General features: G+C 42.7%; 1 protein-coding gene across 2 annotated transcripts; it reads left to right on the top strand.

Moving 5' to 3' along the window:
• Positions 1-118: 118 nt before the first annotated feature.
• On the top strand, positions 119-18,829 carry LOC132782148 (NAD-dependent protein deacetylase sirtuin-2). Of its 2 annotated transcripts, none has more exons than XM_067461849.1 (16): positions 119-207; positions 351-445; positions 4,305-4,350; positions 5,475-5,591; positions 5,850-5,891; positions 6,353-6,459; positions 6,562-6,618; positions 8,490-8,558; positions 10,999-11,128; positions 11,683-11,742; positions 13,659-13,714; positions 13,992-14,068; positions 14,164-14,215; positions 15,635-15,702; positions 17,849-17,915; positions 18,079-18,829. In XM_067461849.1, the coding sequence occupies exons 1-16, from the start codon at positions 192-194 to the stop codon at positions 18,238-18,240; spliced, it is 1,221 nt and encodes a 406-aa protein (XP_067317950.1). In that variant the 5' UTR covers positions 119-191; the 3' UTR covers positions 18,241-18,829. The 2 variants fall into 2 exon arrangements, with proteins under 2 accessions (XP_067317950.1, XP_067317949.1); XM_067461848.1 differs by having other exon boundaries at positions 136-207; positions 321-445.
• Positions 18,830-18,955: the final 126 nt, after the last annotated feature.

Here is an 18,955-nt window from a genome sequence, read left to right as displayed (position 1 = left end):
GGTGGTGAATCTCTAATGAGGCGGTGACGTCACTTGTTGTGGTCTCGCGACTCGCGCTCGGAAGCCGTTCACTGATTGGCTGCGACTGGGACAACACCGCGGTGCTTTCTGGGAGTCCGTGACAACTTCCGTTTTGGGGCCTTTTGTTGTTGTTGTGGTTTTCTCTCTTCGGTGGCGGCGGCGGATGCTTCATGGAAAGCCGGGAAGGTAAATGTAGGCCCGCGGAGAGGGGTTGGACGGAGAAGGGAGGCCTGAGGCCTGGTGGGGACCGGTCTCAGGCCTCCCTTGGCCTGCCAGCGTCAGGTAACCGAGGCAACCAGGGTCCCTTTGTTATGCTCCTTCTGTCACAGAACCCGGAGCTGCCGCTGACGCCGCCGCCGCCGCCTCCTCCGCCACAAACGAAGCCGATGCGACCGCAGAGAGGGAAGCAGCGTCCGGCTCCTCGGTGAGAAGGGAAACGGGCAGAGAATGGGCTCCTGGACTCAAATTCTGACCCTTTAACGGGGTTTTGTGACCTATCAATGACCAATTTTAAACTTGCACCTTATATTTGATCTTTGCTTTGTGCATTTTCATATTATTATTATTATTATTATTATTATTAACTTTGTATTGTCGAAGGCTTTCATGGCCGGGATCACTGGGTTGTTGTAGGTTTTTCTGGGCTATATGGCCATGTTCTGGAGGCAATTTTTCTCCTGACGTTTCGCCTGCATCTATGGCAAGCATCCTCAGAGGTAGTGAGGTCTGTTGGAAGTAGGAAAAATGGGTTTATATATCTGTGGAATGACCAGGGTAATGTTTCAGCTGATCACCTTGATTTGCATTCAATGGCCTGGAAGCGCCTGGGGGGAATCTCTTGTTGAGAGTGAATTGCTGTGCCTGATTGTTTACTCTCTGTTGTTTTGCTGTTGTAATTTTTGAGTTTTCTTAATACTGGTGTCCAGATTTTGTTCATCTTCATGGTTTCCTCCTTTCTGTTGAAATTGTCCACATGCTTGTGGATTTCAATGGCTTCTTTGTGTAGTCTGACATGGTGTTTGTGAGAGTGGTCCAGCACTTCTGTGTTCTCAAATAATATGCTGTGTCCAGGTTGGTCATCAGGTGCTCTGCTATGGCTAATTTCTCTGGTTGGAGTAGTTTGCAGTGCCTTTCATGTTCCTTGATGCATGTCTGGGCGCTGCATTTGGTGGTCCCTATGTAGACTTGTCTGATGAGGAAACACAACATACAAACCACATACAGACCCACCAAGAAAATCCAACAAATCCTACGTTCAGCAAAGGACAAGAGGGATCCTCTCACCTCTGCAGGAGTCTACCATATACCATGCAGCTGTGGACAAGTCTACATTTATTTATTTATCGTGTCAGGGCAACCAGTCAATTGTATTACATTTCTAACAGAACAAAACAAACAAACAGACAAAATACAAAATTTGCGAGTTTGGTAGTTGATTAAATGTCCTTTGAGCAGTATCTGGCCACTTGGAGTGCTTCTGGTGTTGCCGCAAGAAGGTCCTCCATTGTGCATGTGGCAGGGCTCAGGGTGCATTGCAGCAGGTGGTCAGTGGTTTGCTCCTCTCCACACTCGCATGTTGTGGATTCCACTTTGTGGCTCCATTTCTTAAGATTAGCTCTGCATCTCGTGATGCCAGAGCGCAGTCTGTTCAGCGCCTTCCAAGTCGCCCAGTCTTCTGTGTGCCCAGGGGGGAGTCTCTCATCTGGTATCACCCACAGATTGAGGTGCTGGGTTTGAGCCTGCCACTTTTGGACTCTCGCTTGCTGAGGTGTTCCATCGAGTGTCTCTGTAGATCTTAGAAAACTATTTCTAGATTTAAGTCATTGACGTTCAGGCTGATGCCCAAACAGGGGATGGGCTGGAGATGTCTCTGCCTTGGTCCTTTCGCTATTGGCTGCTACTTCCCGGCGGATGTCAGGTGGTGCAATACCGGCTAAGCAGTGTAATTTCTCCAGTGGTGTGGGGCGCAGACACCCTGTGACACCCTGTGATAATGCGGCATGTCTCATTAAGAGCCACATCCACTGTTTTAGCGTGGTGAAATGTGTTCCACACTGGGCATGCATACTCAGCAGCAGAGTAGCACAGCACAAGGGCAGATGTCTTCACTGTGTCTGGTTGTGATCCCCAGGTTGTGCCAGTCAGCTTTCGTATGATGTTGTTTCTAGCGCCCACTTTTTTCTTGATGTTCAGGCAGTGCTTCTTGTAGGTCAGAGCACGGTCCAAAGTGATTCCCAGGTATTTGGGTGTATTGCAATGCTCCAGTGATTGTAATATCTGTCCCCAGATCATCCAGTTTTGCATATGATACACTATCCTTATCCTGTACAAACCAAAATCCCTTGGTTTACCTGGTTGAATGTTTTTAGATGACCGTATGTTTTAGTTGCTGAGACAATGGAAGGTAGCCCAAGAAAGGAGGAAAGCAAAAGGAAATAAAGGAGTCCAAGATGAGGTAAAGGATTTCTTTGAAGCAAAACGAAGAGGGGTCAAGCATTTATCACAAACAAAAGGCCACCGATGGACATGGCGACTAGTGAACAGGATACCAAGAGACCACAAGCAGCCATTGGGCAGACTTTATACTTAATGGGACAAACTCATGGTTAAGTTATTCAACCAGGAATGGAAAAGAAAAGCACAGGATTGTATATTTTGGCAAATGGTAGATTTGCGTGAAGCCCAAAGGGGTGGATCAGTAACGGGTGGCCACGGTGGTCCACGCTCTCGTTACGTCTAGGATATACTACTGCAACGCACTCTATGTGGGGTTGCCTTTGAAGACTGCTTGGAAGCTTCAATTAGTCCAATGAGAAGCAGCCAGGTTAATAACTGGGGCGGCATACAGGGAGCATACAACTCTCATGTTACGCCAGCTCCACTGGCTGCCAGTTTGCTACCGGGCACAATTCAAAGTACTGGCTTTGTCCTATAAAGCCCTAAAAGGCTCCGGCCCAAATTATCTGTCCGAATGCATCTCCCTCTATGAACCATCGCGGAGATTAAGATCCTCTGGGGAGGCCCTGCTTTCTGTTCCTCCATTGTCACAGGCACAGTTGGTGGGACGAGAGACAGGGCTTTCTCGGTGATTGCTCCCCAGCTATGGAAATCTCTTCCTGGTGAGATCAGGTCGGCTCCCTCCCTCCTGTCCTTTAGAAGGATGGTAAAAACTTGGCTGTGGGACCAAGCTTTCGGGACAGGGTAATAAAGCAGCAATAGGAAAGAATACCAGGCCAATTAGATTTGACATGGATGACTAGGATGGTTTTAAATGGTGTATTTTAATATTTTGATAAATGTTTTAATGTTTATGTATGTATATAAGAATTTGTGTCCTGGCATTGAATATTTGAGTCCCCTTTGGGGTGAGAAGGGTGGAATATAAATGTTTTAAATAAATAAATCAGTAACAAATTGGATAGGATAGGATTATTATGTTTATTTGTACCCAGCTTTTTCTCCAAAAAAAACTCAAGGTGAACTTATGTTAAAATCAACAAATATATAAACATTAAAACAGATTTAAACATCATTGGAATTTTTTTAAAGTTACAATCAATATGCAAGTATATATTCAAACTAAAAACCAAAGCAACCCCCCCCCCCCGACCTAATCCTAAAATGATCTTAACTGTGTCCTGGACACAGTCCAGGTTTGGGAGCAGAACTTCTAAGTGAAGCCTATAAGCAAACCTTGAGCCTCTACTTTGAACAAGGTGAGCACTGAAATTAGAGATGTCAGAAAGAAGGGGGGAATAACTATCAGTCCTCAAGGAAGAGCAAGAAGCAGTTGGATCAGGCCAATATACTATTAGGATTTGCGGGAGGTGAAGTCCAAAACACCTGGAGGGAGGGCCTCCATGCCTGAGTTATATTAATATCAGATTATTTATTTATTTATTTATTTACTGTCCTTGTATACCGCCGTTTCTCAGCCTAACTGGCGACTCAACGCGATTTACAACACAATATACAGTGCACAGTATACAATTAAAACCATAAAAAACATAATACACAATATTACACGAAATCACAAAATCACAATCCGATACATCTCCTAAATAAAATCGTGGTCCAATTGCATCATCCATATTACCAATCCGTAATCAACACATTCATTGCACCGAATTAACCAAATGCCTGTTTGAACATCCAAGTTTTTAGTCTTCTTCGGAATACCATCAGCGAGGAGGCTGATCTTACCTCCATGGGAGGCTGATCTTACCTCCAGATAAGAGCAAATTACCCTTCATTCCTTAATCCTTTCTTTCTTTTCATTTCAGGGTTCCGATTCTGATGACGAAGGTGGGGCTTCTGGATTGACCGAAAGTAGGTGTCCTATTTGGGGTATTCTTACACTTGTAGGAGGCTTTGGGGAATGCATACAGGCAGTCTCCAAGTTACAAATGACTCGTAGTTAAGAATGGGGGTGAATCGGGAATTCACTTCGGGAAGAGTTATTATGAGGAAAAGGTGTCTCCACTGAAGCTTTCTCATCAATCCTTATTACCACAAGCCACATTTTTAAACACCCAATTCTCACAGGGGCAAAGATGGCCAAACAAACCCCACCGAAGTGTGAACCCCTCCCTATGCTATGCTGTCCCAACTTTCATACAAATTCAACTTCAGAACAAACCTACAGAAGCCATCTTGTTCATAATGTGGGGACTGCTTATATTTAGGCCCTGTTTGGAATTTGTTTCTTGAGTTGGTTCAGGGTCTAAGAATATAATATACCTAGGTGTCTGAAACCTTTGTCTCCAGGTTAACAATTCTTACTTGATTCTTTCCTTCTGGCATTGTCAAGATAGAAAAAATCCTTGTTCTAACCATTCTGTTTTACTAATCTAGTGTTTCTCCAGAACGTGGTATACAAGCCATGAGTCTGTTCCTTATTTTCATTATAGTGTATTCCACTATTATTTGAGACTGTCTTGTTTTGATTGAAGAGTCTGTCACATTTTGGAGTTTACATTTTGTGGACTTGCTAGTCTTTTTGGACTGCATAGGACAGGTGTCCTCAAACTAAGCCCCGAGGGCCGGATACAGCCCTCCAAGATCATTTACCCGGCCCTCACTCAGAGTCAACTTAAGTCTGAAACGTCTTGAAAGCACACAAAAACAACAACAATCCTATCTTATCAGGCAAAAGCAGGCCCACACTTCCTATTGAAATACTAATAAGTTTATATATTTGTTAAAATTATTCATTTGAATTATTGTATTGTTTTTAAGAGTTTTTTTCACTCCAAATACGTGCAGTGTGCATAGCAATTCATTCATTTTTTTTTTCAAATTATAATCCGGCCCTCCAACAGATTGAGGGACTGTGACCTGGCCCTCTGTTTAAAAAGTTTGAGGTCCCCTGGCATAGGACCTTCTTTCAAGCATGAACTCAATTGCTGAGAGCCATTGGGGCTGGTTTTAAAGATTTCTCCTTTTTTTGACAGTGGAGTTTTTGCGAAACCTCTTGTCCCGGACATTAAATTTGGGCAGCGAGAAGCCTGAAAAAGTGCTAGATGAGCTGACCTTGGAGGGAGTGAGCAGATACATGCTGACTGACAAATGTAAGCCGGTTCTCCCTTTGAGGGTGGCTTTGGATTTGGGTGGAAGGTAGTGTTGTGCTGTTCTCCTCCAATTCTTTGGGGCTTCTGACTTCTGTGACAGCCATGCAATGCTGAGACAAAGCGGTGCTAAGGAAAAGTTGAACAGGCGTGTGAGCTCTGAAATTAATTTGTGCTAACTCAAAATGTGGTGGGATAGAGGAAAATGCTTTTCCAGAATTAATGGTTCACAATTAAAGTATGTCTCTTTTTCCTTTGCAGGCAAAAATGTGGTGTTTATGGTTGGAGCAGGAATCTCGACCGGTGAGTGTCACAGGGGCATTATTATTATTAGCGTGTTCTCCTGACGTTTCGCCTTCATCTATGGCTGGCATTTTCAGAGGATCTGATAGCAGTAGAGCAGGTAGATATACTCCAGTTGCTTTACTACCATCAGGTCCTCTGAAGATGCCGGCAAAATGTCAGGAGAAAATGCTCCTGGAATAGTTTGTATATATTTTTTCTACACCGTAGTAGACATTGGGCTGTTACTCTAATCTGCCATGTCTCCTTTTAAGTGACTTTCTTGTTCAAATCCTCCCCTCTTGCTTCAGTAACTCCAGTATTCCCTCCCCATTATATCTAGAGCTGATGTCAGTGTCTGGATACATCAGAGGAATCCTAGCCAAGGGCATCACATTTTTGGAAGGAATCTTCAGCTGTTTGAACTGCTGGTTCTTTTTCACTGTCTGAATGTATGAATGAACTCCCTTTGTACCTTCTAGCTGCTGGGATTCCAGATTTCCGCTCCCCAGGGACAGGGCTCTATGCCAATCTGCAGCAGTACAACCTGCCATACCCTGAAGCCATCTTTGAGATCAACTACTTCAAGGTACTACACTGAGTCTCCTGCTTGTATCTAACATCAGCTAAATCCACTCCATTCAGATTTATTTTCCCACACTATCTTTTCTGTTTCTCTGTCTTGATTTAGAAACACCCAGAACCATTTTTTGCTTTGGCCCGGGAGCTGTACCCAGGACAGTTCAAGGTAAGCTAGAATGTTTCAGAAGTGCGATTGCTTCCAAGAGTAACTTTAAAATAGTTGGATGTGGGTTCTAAATATTAAATGAATATTAATATTATTCATTTAATATTAACGATGAATATTAAAGTAGGTTTTATACCTTCTTTACAGCGTATCACAGCAAAAGTCAGCATTGCACCTGGACTGTGGAAAAATATTTGGAGTTTTTATATGTTAGATAAGCAGAATTTCTTTTCCTGCTATTGAATGGCTGAAAGTATGTGGTGTTTGAATGCAAAAGAAACGTCATGTACATTAGAGAAATCTAGAATATTGGACTGCATAAGGATGCTTTATTATTCCCAAAGGCTTTTTTAGATTTTTTTATTTTAATTTTAAAATACATACCGTACACACACAAAACATTTACAATTCCCACCAACACTATGATTGTTTTCTTTTACATATTCATTTCTTTTTGAGACAATCTTTATATCTTTATCTTTATACATTTTCATCCTATATAGTATATAACATTTGTATCTTATTTCTTATGGCTTGATCTCCGGATTGATTCATGAATTACTTCTTTACCCTTGTCCATCTTTCTTCCATTTATCTCATTCTATTTTCATTGATTTTTAAATCATTTAATTTCACATTCATAATTTCAAATTCCATTTGCTCCACCATACATTGGTACCATTTGTTAACTGTCCATTTTGATTTATCTTTCCACCCTAATACTATTACTGCTTGGGCACATTCTAGTATTGCTTCTTTTATTTCCCTTTTATTTCCCGTTTCCTCTCTTTTCCCTAATGCTGCCATTTCCTTTGTTATGACCCACTCATATCCTAGTATTTGATTTGACTCATTTTGTATAATCTGCCAAAAATCTTGTACATATTCACATTCCTACATAAAGCGCCCTTCCTGATGGCATGCATGCCAGCACTGCCTACTCCCCTTTTTATAATAGTATGCTAATTGGCAGGGTGTACAATACCATTTGTGCAATATTTTCCTCCTCATTCTCGTACTTTGGTATTTCTTTTCATCCCTATTGTTTCTACCACATTTCTCATTTCTTGTTCTGAGATTTGTAGGCTTTTTTAGATTTTGTAAATTTTCAGCCAAACTTACTCAGCAGTGTTGACTGGATTTTGAGGGATCTTTGGGCTTGGCACTTTTACTTTGAACTTCTTTTTCCTGTGATATTTCTGTCCCTTTGGCCACATCATGAGGAGACAGAAGGTAAAAGGAAGAGGGGCCGACCAAGGGCAAGATGAATGGATGGCATCCTTGAAGTGACTGGACTGACCTTGAGGGAGCTGGGGGTGGTGACGACCAACAGGGAGCTCTGGCGTGGGTTGGTCCATGAGGTCACGAAGAGTCAGAGACGACTGAACGAATGAACAACAAATGTCTGTCCACTCATTCTCTGCATCTAGGATGTGATATCTGTCTAGAAGAGTGGTTCCTAATAGTTGGTCTCCAGATTTGTTGGAATGTCATTCCCACAATCTCTGACCATTGGTTGTGCCAACCGAGGCTTCTAGGATTTGAAATCCAACAGCAACTGGGGACCCAGGTTTGGGAACTACTGGTTTAGATGAAAAACTTAAAGTGATGCTGCTCCATCTCCTTACTTGATGCTGCTTAAAGAGGGCAGGTGAATAATCAGCAATAGCAAGAAGAAACTATAGAACTGCAGTGTATAGACAAGCATGGGCAAACTTTGGCCCTCCAGGTGTTTTGGACTTCAACTCCCGCAATTCCTAAGAGCTGAAGGGCCAAAGTTGGCCCATGCCTGATTTTGGAAGTCCGCAGGTTAACTTCCTGCTTTTTTATTATTTAGGAGAGCAGTTTAAGCTCTTTTACTCCTTTTTCAGCCCACGGTTTGTCACTACTTCATGCGCCTCCTGAAAGAGAAAGGGCTGCTGCTCCGTTGCTACACACAGGTGAGTGAAACTGTCCTTCCTCTTGAAAAAAAGAGAGCGGTACACCTTCTATTATACCTGTCTTGCTACAAAAGACCGGGCCTGCAACAATTGGAGAGAAATATCTAGTGCAGATAGTTTGGCTATTTCTAGTTCATAGTCAGCTTGGCAATTTCCAGAACCAGTACTTCGCTCCATTTCTTGGGTTGGGCAATTTCCTGGAGGTGCTGCAACCAGAATCCCAAGCTCTACCAGACCAATAAAAGCTCCAGTGGTAGCTCTTAGGCCCGAAAGTATAGTATAGAAAGTAATATAGACTACTGCAAGCGTGCTCTACGTGGGGTTGCCTTTGAAGATGGTACAAAAGCTTCAACTAGTCCAACGAACAGCAGCCAGGTTGCTAACAGGAGCAGTGCTTAGGGAGCATACAACCCCCTTGTTGCGCCATCTCCACTGGCTGCCTGTTTGCTACCGGGCCCAATTCAAAGCGATGACTTTGGCCTATAAAGCCCTGAATGGTTTTGGCCCAACTTACCTGTCCGAACGTGTCTCCCCTTACGAACCACTGAGGACTCTAAGATCGTCTGGGGAGGCCCTGCTCTCAGTCCTGCCTTCATCTCAAGTACGTTTGGCAGGGACGAGAGATAGGGCCTTCTCAGTGGTGGCCCCTCAGCTATGCAACACCCTAGGGAGATCAGATCTGCTCCCTCCCTCTTGACATTTTGGAGGCAAGTTAAAACATGGCTGTTGGAGCAAGCGTTTACAAATGCAGAGCAGCTAATATAGGAAATTGAATGATTTGACAATGGAACTGGACAATGCTTGTTAATAAGGAGACGCTAATGATGTTGTTTTTATTGCTTTTGTGGTGTTTTATACCATTTAATGTTTTAATCTATATTATGTTTTTATGTGTACTGATTTGTTGGAAACCCCCTTGAGTCGCCGATTGGCTGAGAAAGGCGGTATACAAATACAGTAAATAAATAAATAAACTTCCCTTTACAACATTCTCTTTAGCTGCTGGATGAAGTCTGTCAGACCGCTCTTCAAGAGTGTTTATAATTTTTTTGTATTAAACAGTAGTCTTCTTGATGAGTGGGTTTATTAACAAAAAATCATCCTCATAAATGCACAGCAGAGTAACTTATTAGCAGCAGCGTGACCCAGAATGATAGTCAAAAGTGATAGAAAAAACAAAAACACAGAGATCGATGTATCTGGGCCCATGTAGAGACCATCTTATGGCTTTGAAACTTTAACTATGCCTATTGTTCGATACTCCTGGGCTTTGTACAAAGATTTAATTTTAATTACATTTGGTGTTGTCTTATTTGATAATGTTTATGTTATTGTTTTACTGTTTTGTTGTTTTATATTGCTTGTATTGTTATTGTTATTGCTGTATTGTTGTATTTTGGGCTCGGCCTCATGTAAGCCGCACCGAGTCCCTTGGGGAGATGGTAGCGGGGTATAAATAAAGTGTTGTTATTATTATTATTATTATTATTCTACATTTACTTTCAAGGTTTATCTTTATAATTTTACACATACTGAAGTTATTAAAAAGCAGGAAAATATATTCATGAAATAAGTCTCAGATTGAATTAATACATGTTTGTTTAATGAAATAAAGTATAAAATAAAATTAAAATAATAAAAATTGTAAAATAGTAGTAGTAGAAGAAGAACTTTATTTTTCTACCCCGCCTCCATCTCCCCAAAGGGACTCGGGGAGGCTTACATGGGGCCCAAGCCCAGGCAGAATACAATTAAAATAAAACTACAAGAGAGGAGATTCCATCTGAACACGAAGAAGAACTTCCTGACTGTGAGAGCCGTTCAGCAGTGGAACTCTCTGCCCCGGAGTGTGGTGGAGGCTCCTTCTTTGGAAGCTTTTAAACAGAGGCTGGATGGCCATCTGTCAGGGGTGATTTGAATGCAATATTCCTGCTTCTTGGCAGAATGGGGTTGGACTGGATGGCCCATGAGGTCTCTTCCAACTCTTTGATTCTATGATTCTATGAAAGCAATAACAATTAAAACAGCATAAAATAGCATAAGAAAAATAACTAGCAACAACAATAACAGCAGACTAATTTTGAAAGGGGTGGGGAGGAAAACCACTACGTAAACTAGTTAAAGGATAACGTGGTTTAGTAAGGTAGATGACAATGTATGACAGCATAGGAAAAATTATGGAAACAGAGCAAATTAACAGGATCGGTTAATATAATATAGGACATCAGATTGGATGACAATTCAAGTAGTAAAAATAGTAAGTTATAAAATTACCTAGATGCTAAAAATTCTCTATGGATTTGCTTTGTGAAAAACAAAAATCTTTATAGATGTCACAGTTATTGCAAATCCCAGGGTCAAGATATCCGTATCTTTGCATCTATAGATTCAACATTATTTTCCCCACTCATTTATTTTACTCAATCTCTCTATCTCTCAGAACATTGATACCTTGGAGCGGGTAGCTGGTCTGGATCATGAGGATTTGGTAGAAGCTCATGGCACCTTCTATACCTCGCACTGCATCAGCCCCACCTGCAAGAAGATGTACAGCTTGGAGTGGATGAAAGGTGGGGCTTTGGAGTGGAAGGTGGGGAGGGAGTTGTCATCCGAATATTACCCACTCTTTCATGCGAAGCTTTAAAGAACCAATTTATTTCTTTACAGTATTTATATTCCGCCCTTCTCACCTCGCAGGGTGGATTACAATGTACATGTACATGGCAAACATTCAATGCCATAGACACACAACATATATAGAAGCTATTTAACATTCCAGCTTTTTTGATTAGGGTATTCTGGCCACCAGGGGAGCTGTTGCTTCACCGTCCATTTGTGACACCGATGAAGTACTTCCTCATTCTTTGCATGCTTGCTGGAGATTTTTATGGTGTCATAAATTAGTTAAATTAGCCTCCCCGCATACACGCTACCTAAATTTCCTACTTGACAGATGCAACTGTTTTTTGGGCTGCAAAGGTCGACAGCAAGCTACACAAATTGATCAGAAGCTCACTTCGACCCGGGCTGGCTTTGAACTCATGACCCTTTGGTCAGTAGTGATCTTAATGCAGCTGACTCCCACCTAAAGATTCTAAAAGGTCTCTTTTCTATTTCCTTTCAGAAAAGATATTTTCTTCTCTCATCCCCAAATGTGAAAAATGTCAGAGCGTGGTGAAGCCAGGTGAGCACCTCCTTTGAAAAGTCTCTTTTAGAACTGCAAACATTCTCTTGGTAACACCTTTAGGCAAAATGCTGTTCGGTTTCCATTTTGGCAGATTGGACTTGGAATAATCTTTCGAGCTAATGATTGAGCACAAGGGCCAAAAGGCCATCTGGTGAATGGAATTGCCAGCAAGAAGATTTAATCAAAACGCCAGGGTGACCCTTGCTGGAGGCTATTGCAGACAATGTACCTCACTGGCTCTGGAATCTTATTCCTTGTAGGAATTATGTAGTTTTGGATTATTATTGCTTTGCATAACTTATCCTCCCTTAGTTAATCATGGAAATAGACCCAAAAGCCTGCAGTCCTGACTTGTAAAAATCATCTTCAGGAACAACCCTGGCTTCAGAGACTTCAGATAGATTTCTTGCATAAGCATCTCATCATAGCTGTAAGGTGATGTTGGAAATAGCAACCTTCCAAGCCTCCTCCAATTTATTTATGTATTTATTTACGGCATTTACATGCCGCCCTTCTCACCCCGAAGGGGACTCAGAGCGGCTTATAAGATATATATATATGCATACAATATATTATATTATTAGCATAGTACAATATCAGTATTAAATATTACTAGATTATACTATACCATTATATTGTAATATTATTAGTAGTACTGCTTTGAGTCACCCGAGAAAAGCGGTATGTAAGTATAGTAAATAGTAAATAAATAAATGTAATATAAACATATAATTATAATAGCATATTATTATTAGTATTATATTGCATTACATTATAATAATGGGAGCCCCCAGTGGCGCTGAGCTGCTGAGCTTGTTGACCGAAAGGTTGCAGGTTCGAATCTGGGGAGCAGCATGAGCTTCCGCTGTCAGCCCCAGCTTCTGCCAACCTAGCAGTTCATGCAAATGTGAATAGATCAATAGGTATCGCTCCGGCGGGAAGGTAACGGCGCTCCATGCAGTCATGCCGGCCACATGACCTTGGAGGTGTCTACGGACACTAACTGTTTTTAAATGTGTATAATTGTTAACCTATATTGTATGTACATTTTGGTTTGACTGTACCTCTTTGGTGTGGGAGAGGCTTCAGACACAGGACTCCATTTTTGTTATTGTTGTGTTATTGTTAATGTTTATTGCTATTTTCTGTTTATGAGTTTTATTTATTGTTTGTATTACTGTTGCTATTGTTTTATTGTTGTATTGTGGGCTCGGCCTCATGTAAGCCGCACCGAGTCCCTTGGGGAGATGGTAGCGGGTTACAAATAAAGTATTATTATTAGTAGTAGTAGTAGTATTATATAGTATGCTTTTAGACCTCAATGTAGGTGGGTGCAATTTGTCTCCATTCAGACTTCAGTGAGTACAGTTATGCAGTGGACTATGTCTACATGCTTAAAGACATTGGACTGTGGACTAGTATGCTAAATATATATAAGAAGTTTGTTTGTAAACCTGAGATGTTATTTTTAAAGAAGACTAGATGGGCAACTTCAGCTTCAAAGAAACAACCATCCCCTGTTAACCAAATATGTTTTTGTAGTGGCATGTCTATATCCTTGACAGTTTAAAGACATGGTTCTTCAGTTTAACAGCCGAGGTACCGGTGTGCCATTACACGAATGCTTATGAAATCACTTGTTCAAAGAGTTGACTTCTAACAATGTCATGCCTTTCCTTGACTAGTGGTTTTCGAAAGGTGGTCTCTACATGTTCATGGAGATTCACATTTGCCAAACGGATGAGACATCATTTTTACCTTTTCAATAAGGTTATGGTGCACTTATTTCCAATAGCTTATGGAATTTCCAATAAGAGATGTATTATTTTATTTATTTTAGTAGAAGGGGAATCTTTGGCAGAGAAACATAAAGCCCTGACAATATTAAGTGTCTTTTCCCCCTTTTTACTCAGATATCGTGTTCTTTGGGGAAAATTTGCCTTCTCGGTTCTTCTCTCTGATGCAGTCAGTAAGTGCTTGAGTTGTTTACCTTCAGGGTTAGGGCTGTAGTAGCCACAACTGTGCCACCTCCTATAGCAGTGGTTCTCAACCTGTGGGTCCCCAGGTATTTTGGCCTACAACTCCCAGAAATCCCAGCCAGTTTACCAGCTGTTAGGATTTCTGGGAGTTGAAGGCCAAAACATCTGGGGACCCACAGGTTGAGAACTACTATAGTATTTTTGTTTTGTTCCTAGTCTTGAAGAACAGCCCTCTGGCTCATTTTCCTTTACCAACTCTGATTGCAGGATTTCCAGAATGTGGACTTGCTTATTATCATGGGCACTTCCCTTCAGGTCCAGCCCTTTGCCTCGCTTGTTGCCAGGTAGGTGAAGCTTGTTGAAAGAATATTTTGGCTAATGTTACTTATCGAGGCATAGCCATGTTAATATTTTCCCCTGATTCTTCTTTCTCTTCCAGAGTCCCCACAAACACCCCACGGCTTCTTATTAATAAAGAAAAGACAGGGGAGGTAAGGTCAAGTTTGGTTCCCTCTTCTTTGGTCAGACCCTGAGTTCATATTTCCGACAAAAAGTTTCTCTATTTATCGTGTCAGGGGCAACCAGGCAATTATATTACGTTTCTAACAGAACAAAACAACAAACAGACACAAAACAAAAGTTGCAAGCTTGGTAGTTGATTAAATGTTCTTTGACCAGTATCTGGCCACTTGGAGTGCCTCTGGTGTTGCCGCAAGAAGGTCCTCCTTTGTGCATGTGGCAGGGCTCAGGATGCATTGCAGCAGGTGGTCAGTGGTTTGCTCTTCTCCACACTCGCATGTCGAGGATTCCACTTTGTGGCTCCATTTCTTGAGGTTGGCTCTGCATCTCGTGGTGCCAGAGCGCAGTCTGTTCAGTGCCTTCCAGGTCGCCTGTCCTCTGAGTGCCCAGGAGGGAGTCTCTCATTTGGTATCAGCCATTGATTGAGGTTCTGGGTTTGAGTCTGCCACTTTTGGACTCTCGCTTGCTGGGGTGTTCCGGCGAGTGTCTCTGTAGATCTTAGAAAACGGTTTCTTAATTTAGGTCGTTGACGTGCTGGCTGATACCCAAACAGGGGATGAGCTGGAGATGTCACTGCCTTGGTCCTTTCACTATTGGCTGCTACTTCCTGGTGGATGTCTGGTGGTGCAATACCGGCTAAACACTGTCATTTCTCCAGTGGTGTAGGGTGCAGACACCCCGTGATAATGCGGCATGTCTCATTAAGAGCCACATCCACTGTTTTAGCGTGGTGAGATGTGTTCCACACTGGGCATGCGTACTCAGCAGCAGAGTAGCATAGCGCAAGGGCAGATGTCTTCACTGTGTCTGGTTGTGATCCCCAGGTTGTGCCAGTCAGCTTTCATATTATATTGTTTTTAGCACCCACTTTTTGCTTGATATTCAGGCAGTGCTTCTTGTAGGTCAGAGCACGGTCCAGAATGACTCCCAGGTATTTGGGTGCGCTGCAATGCTCCAGTGGGATTCCTTCCCAGGTAATCCTCAGAGCTCAGGATGCTTGTCTGTTCTTAAGGTGAAAGGCACATGCCTGTGTTTTAGATGGATTAGGAATCAGTTGGTTTTCCCTGTAATAGGCAGTAAGGGCACCTAGAGCTTTGGAGAGCTTCTGTTCAACAATCTCAAAGCTCCCTGCTTGAGCAGTAATGGCACGATCATCAGCATAGATGAAACTCTCTGTCCCTTCTGGCAGTTGCTGGTCATTTGTGTAGATGTTGAACATGGATGTTGAACATGGATGGAGCAAGCACACTCCCCTGAGGCAGGCCGTTCTTCTGCTTCTCTGGCCCTGGAACTCAACAAAAAAGTGAATGTTATAATGACACCCAAATTGTCAAAAAACACACACCAGAATCACAAGCGCCATCATGCTAAGCCTTTTTATCTCCTTGCAGAGCGACCCTTTCATGTCCCTGATGGGCTTTGGCTGCGGTATGGACTTTGAATCAGAAAAGGCATACAGGCAAGTAATCGCAGGGACCGGGGATGGAATGATGGGGATATAAACCAAAGGCTTATATTTTGGGCTGGAGTCCTGCAAAGAAAAAGTACATTGTATTGTCAAGGCTTCCAAACAAAGGGAACTTGCAGTGTGTGATAAATTGGAATTCACCTCAGTGAAAGATATGCAGCTCTCTTGGTGCTTATGGTGTCGTATCCTTAGTTTTCTTTTTCCATGTCAGGAGCAACTTAAGAAACTGCAAGTTGCTTCTGGTGTGAGAGAATTGGCCGTCTGCAAGGACGTTGCCCAGGGGACGCCCGGATGTTTTGATGTTTTACCATCCTTGTGGGAGGCTTCTCTCATGTCCCCGCATGAGGAGCTGGAGCTGACAGAGAGAGCTCATCTGCTCTCTTCCTGGATTCGAACATGCGACCTGTCGGTCTTTAGACCTGCCGGCACAGGGGTTTAACCCATTGCGCCACCAGGGGATCCTTATCAATACTGTAAGGAATTGTGGGAGCTGAAATCCAAAACACCTGGAAGGTCAAAGTTTGCCCATGTCTGGTATAAGTAGTTGTGTGGGCCACTGACACTGAGCTCACTGGCTGGCATTGGAGAAGTTGCCCAATCTCTTTGGTTCCTTTATTTATTTATTTATCTATCTACTATTACTATATTTATATCTCACGCTCTCTTACCCTGAAGGGGACTCAGTGCGGCTTACAAGTTACATGTATATACACTATATTATATCAGCAATGAGGAATGCAAAGCTGGGGTGAAAATTGCTGGAAGAAACATTAACAACCTCAGATATGCAGATGACACCACTCTGATGGCCGAAAGCGAGGAGGAGCTGAGGAGCCTTCTAATCAAGGTGAAAGAAGAAAGCGCAAAAGCCGGGTTGCAGCTAAACATAAAAAAACCCAAGATTATGGCAACAAGAATGATTGACAACTGGAAAATAGAGGGAGAAAACGTGGAGGCCGTGACAAACTTTGTATTTCTAGGTGCAAAGATGACTGCAGATGCAGACTGTGGCCAGGAAATCAGAAGACGCTTCCTTCTTGGGAGGAGAGCAATGTCCAGTCTCGATAAAATAGTAAAGAGTAGAGACATCACACTGGCAACTAAGATCCGCCTAGTCAAAGCCATGGTATTCCCTGTAGTGACCTACGGATGTGAGAGCTGGACCTTAGGGAAGGCTGAGCGAAGGAAGATCGATGCTTTTGAGCTGTGGTGCTGGAGGAAAGTGCTGAGAGTGCCTTGGACTGCGAGAAGATCCAACCAGTCCATCCTCCAGGAAAGAAAGCCCGACCGCTCATTGGAGGGAAGGAGACTAGAGACAAAGCTGAAGTCCTTTGGCCACATCATGAGGAGACAGCAAAGCCTAGAGAAGACAATGATGCTGGGGAAAGTGGAAGGTAAAAGGAAGAGGGGCCGACCAAGGGCAAGATGGATGGATGGCATCCTTGAAGTGACTGGACTGACCTTGAAGGAGCTGGGGGTGGTGACGGCCGACAGGGAGCTCTGGGGTGGGCTGGTCCATGAGGTCATGAAGAGTCGGAGACGACTGAACGAATGAACAACAACATATCAGCATAGCACAATATTAGTATTATATATTACTGTATTGCACTATACCACTATACTGCAATATTATTAGTAATATTACATGTGATATCTAAATAAATAAAAATGTAATGTTAGTTTGTGGGATTAACATAACTCAAAAACCACTGGATGAATTGACACCAAATTTGGACACAATACACCTATCAGGCCAATGAGTGACCATCACTCATAAAAACACTGAAAAACACAGCAGAAGGGACTTAAAAAGTCAAAAAAGCAAAAAGACGCTACAGCACATGCGCAAAAACAACTTCTGACAAACAAAACACACAAAACATATGCACACACTCTTCCAGACTACAGCTCCCAGCATCCCCTAGACCAGGCCCCTTTAGGAAAGGAAGTTGATCCAATTGCACTGCTTCCAAGCTGCAAGCTAGCTTCTCCTTGGATTTTGTTTTGTTTACTGTTCACTGAGATCATGTGTGTAAATTGCTTGGGTTTCTTGGAAACAAATACAAACATGCTAAATGTTGTTCACTGACTCTGTTCTTTTTGGGGGAACCTTCCATCCCCATCTCTTCTCCCTCAGGGATGTGGCATGGCTCGGAGACTGTGATGACGGCTGCTATGCTTTGGCAGAGCTTTTGGGATGGAAGGTATGTGTCTTGTTATGGCATCGTTGCAGTGCAACCCAGAACACCTTGTGAGGAATTAACAAGAGTATTCTCTTTGTACCGTAGAGAGAGCAGGTTGCCATCCATACACAAGTTGCTTCTCTATCCATCCCTAGTTTTATTTCCTTTTTTTTCACTTCCGCAGAAAGAGCTGGAAGACCTGGTGAAAAGGGAGCATGCAAGCATTGATGCCAAGTCAGGGCCGGCGGTTGGCGATGGGGCAAGCGCCTCCCGCCCTCAGGTGAAGGACCACCAGCAGAAGCCGTCTCCTAAGAAGGAAAAGCCTCCTCACCACCAAGATGAATGAAGAACTTGGACCCGACGGAAGAGGGACCCTTTCTGTGGATGAATTAAAAATCAAAACAGACATTGGCTGAGTGATCCTTGTGGCTTGTAAAGCATTCTCGGTTGTATTCTTTCAGGGGTGGGGCCAGGGAAAAGATCGGCCCAAAGTTTTGACTCTGGAAGTTCAGAGACTGTGACGACCTGTGCAGAGAAAGAGACCAAGAAAACACATTCCAAAAGTGTTTTCTGGCTTGGGGAGTGTTCGCTTGGAAGGCTTACTAAGCGGAAATCATGGCTGCAATGTCGGGGAGTTAAATTAGCAATACTAACGTTTCTTTATGATTTTTAAAAAAGTTTGCTGTTAATTTGCAACTAATTAGCTAAAGGACATAGATGTAATTGGGCATGATGGTGGGATGGACAAAGCAGTCTCGACTGTAACCTTCGTGCACTTATTTTGGAGAGTTAAGGTATCTTCAGGAAGGAATGCATCAAGATGATATGATCTGTCTTTTCATTCTTGCAGTGCTGTCTTTTGAGCCATTGTCTCTGTCACTTGCAGTTAAGCTACCAGAGTGGCAATTAAAATCAAGCACCTTGATACTGGAAAAGGGTGTTGTGTTTTTGTCACTGTGTATGTCCCAGCGCCTGTAAGTATTTGCACAGATTCAAGGCTGGCTTCTTTGGGGAGCTGCAGGATGGTTTTAAATAATGCATGTAATAATAATAATAGAGTA

Source organism: Anolis sagrei, chromosome Y, assembly GCF_037176765.1.
Source record: "Anolis sagrei isolate rAnoSag1 chromosome Y, rAnoSag1.mat, whole genome shotgun sequence".
NCBI lineage: Eukaryota > Metazoa > Chordata > Lepidosauria > Squamata > Dactyloidae > Anolis > Anolis sagrei.
Note: the sequence above shows the minus strand (reverse complement) of the source record. Positions and strands in the feature narration are given on the sequence as shown.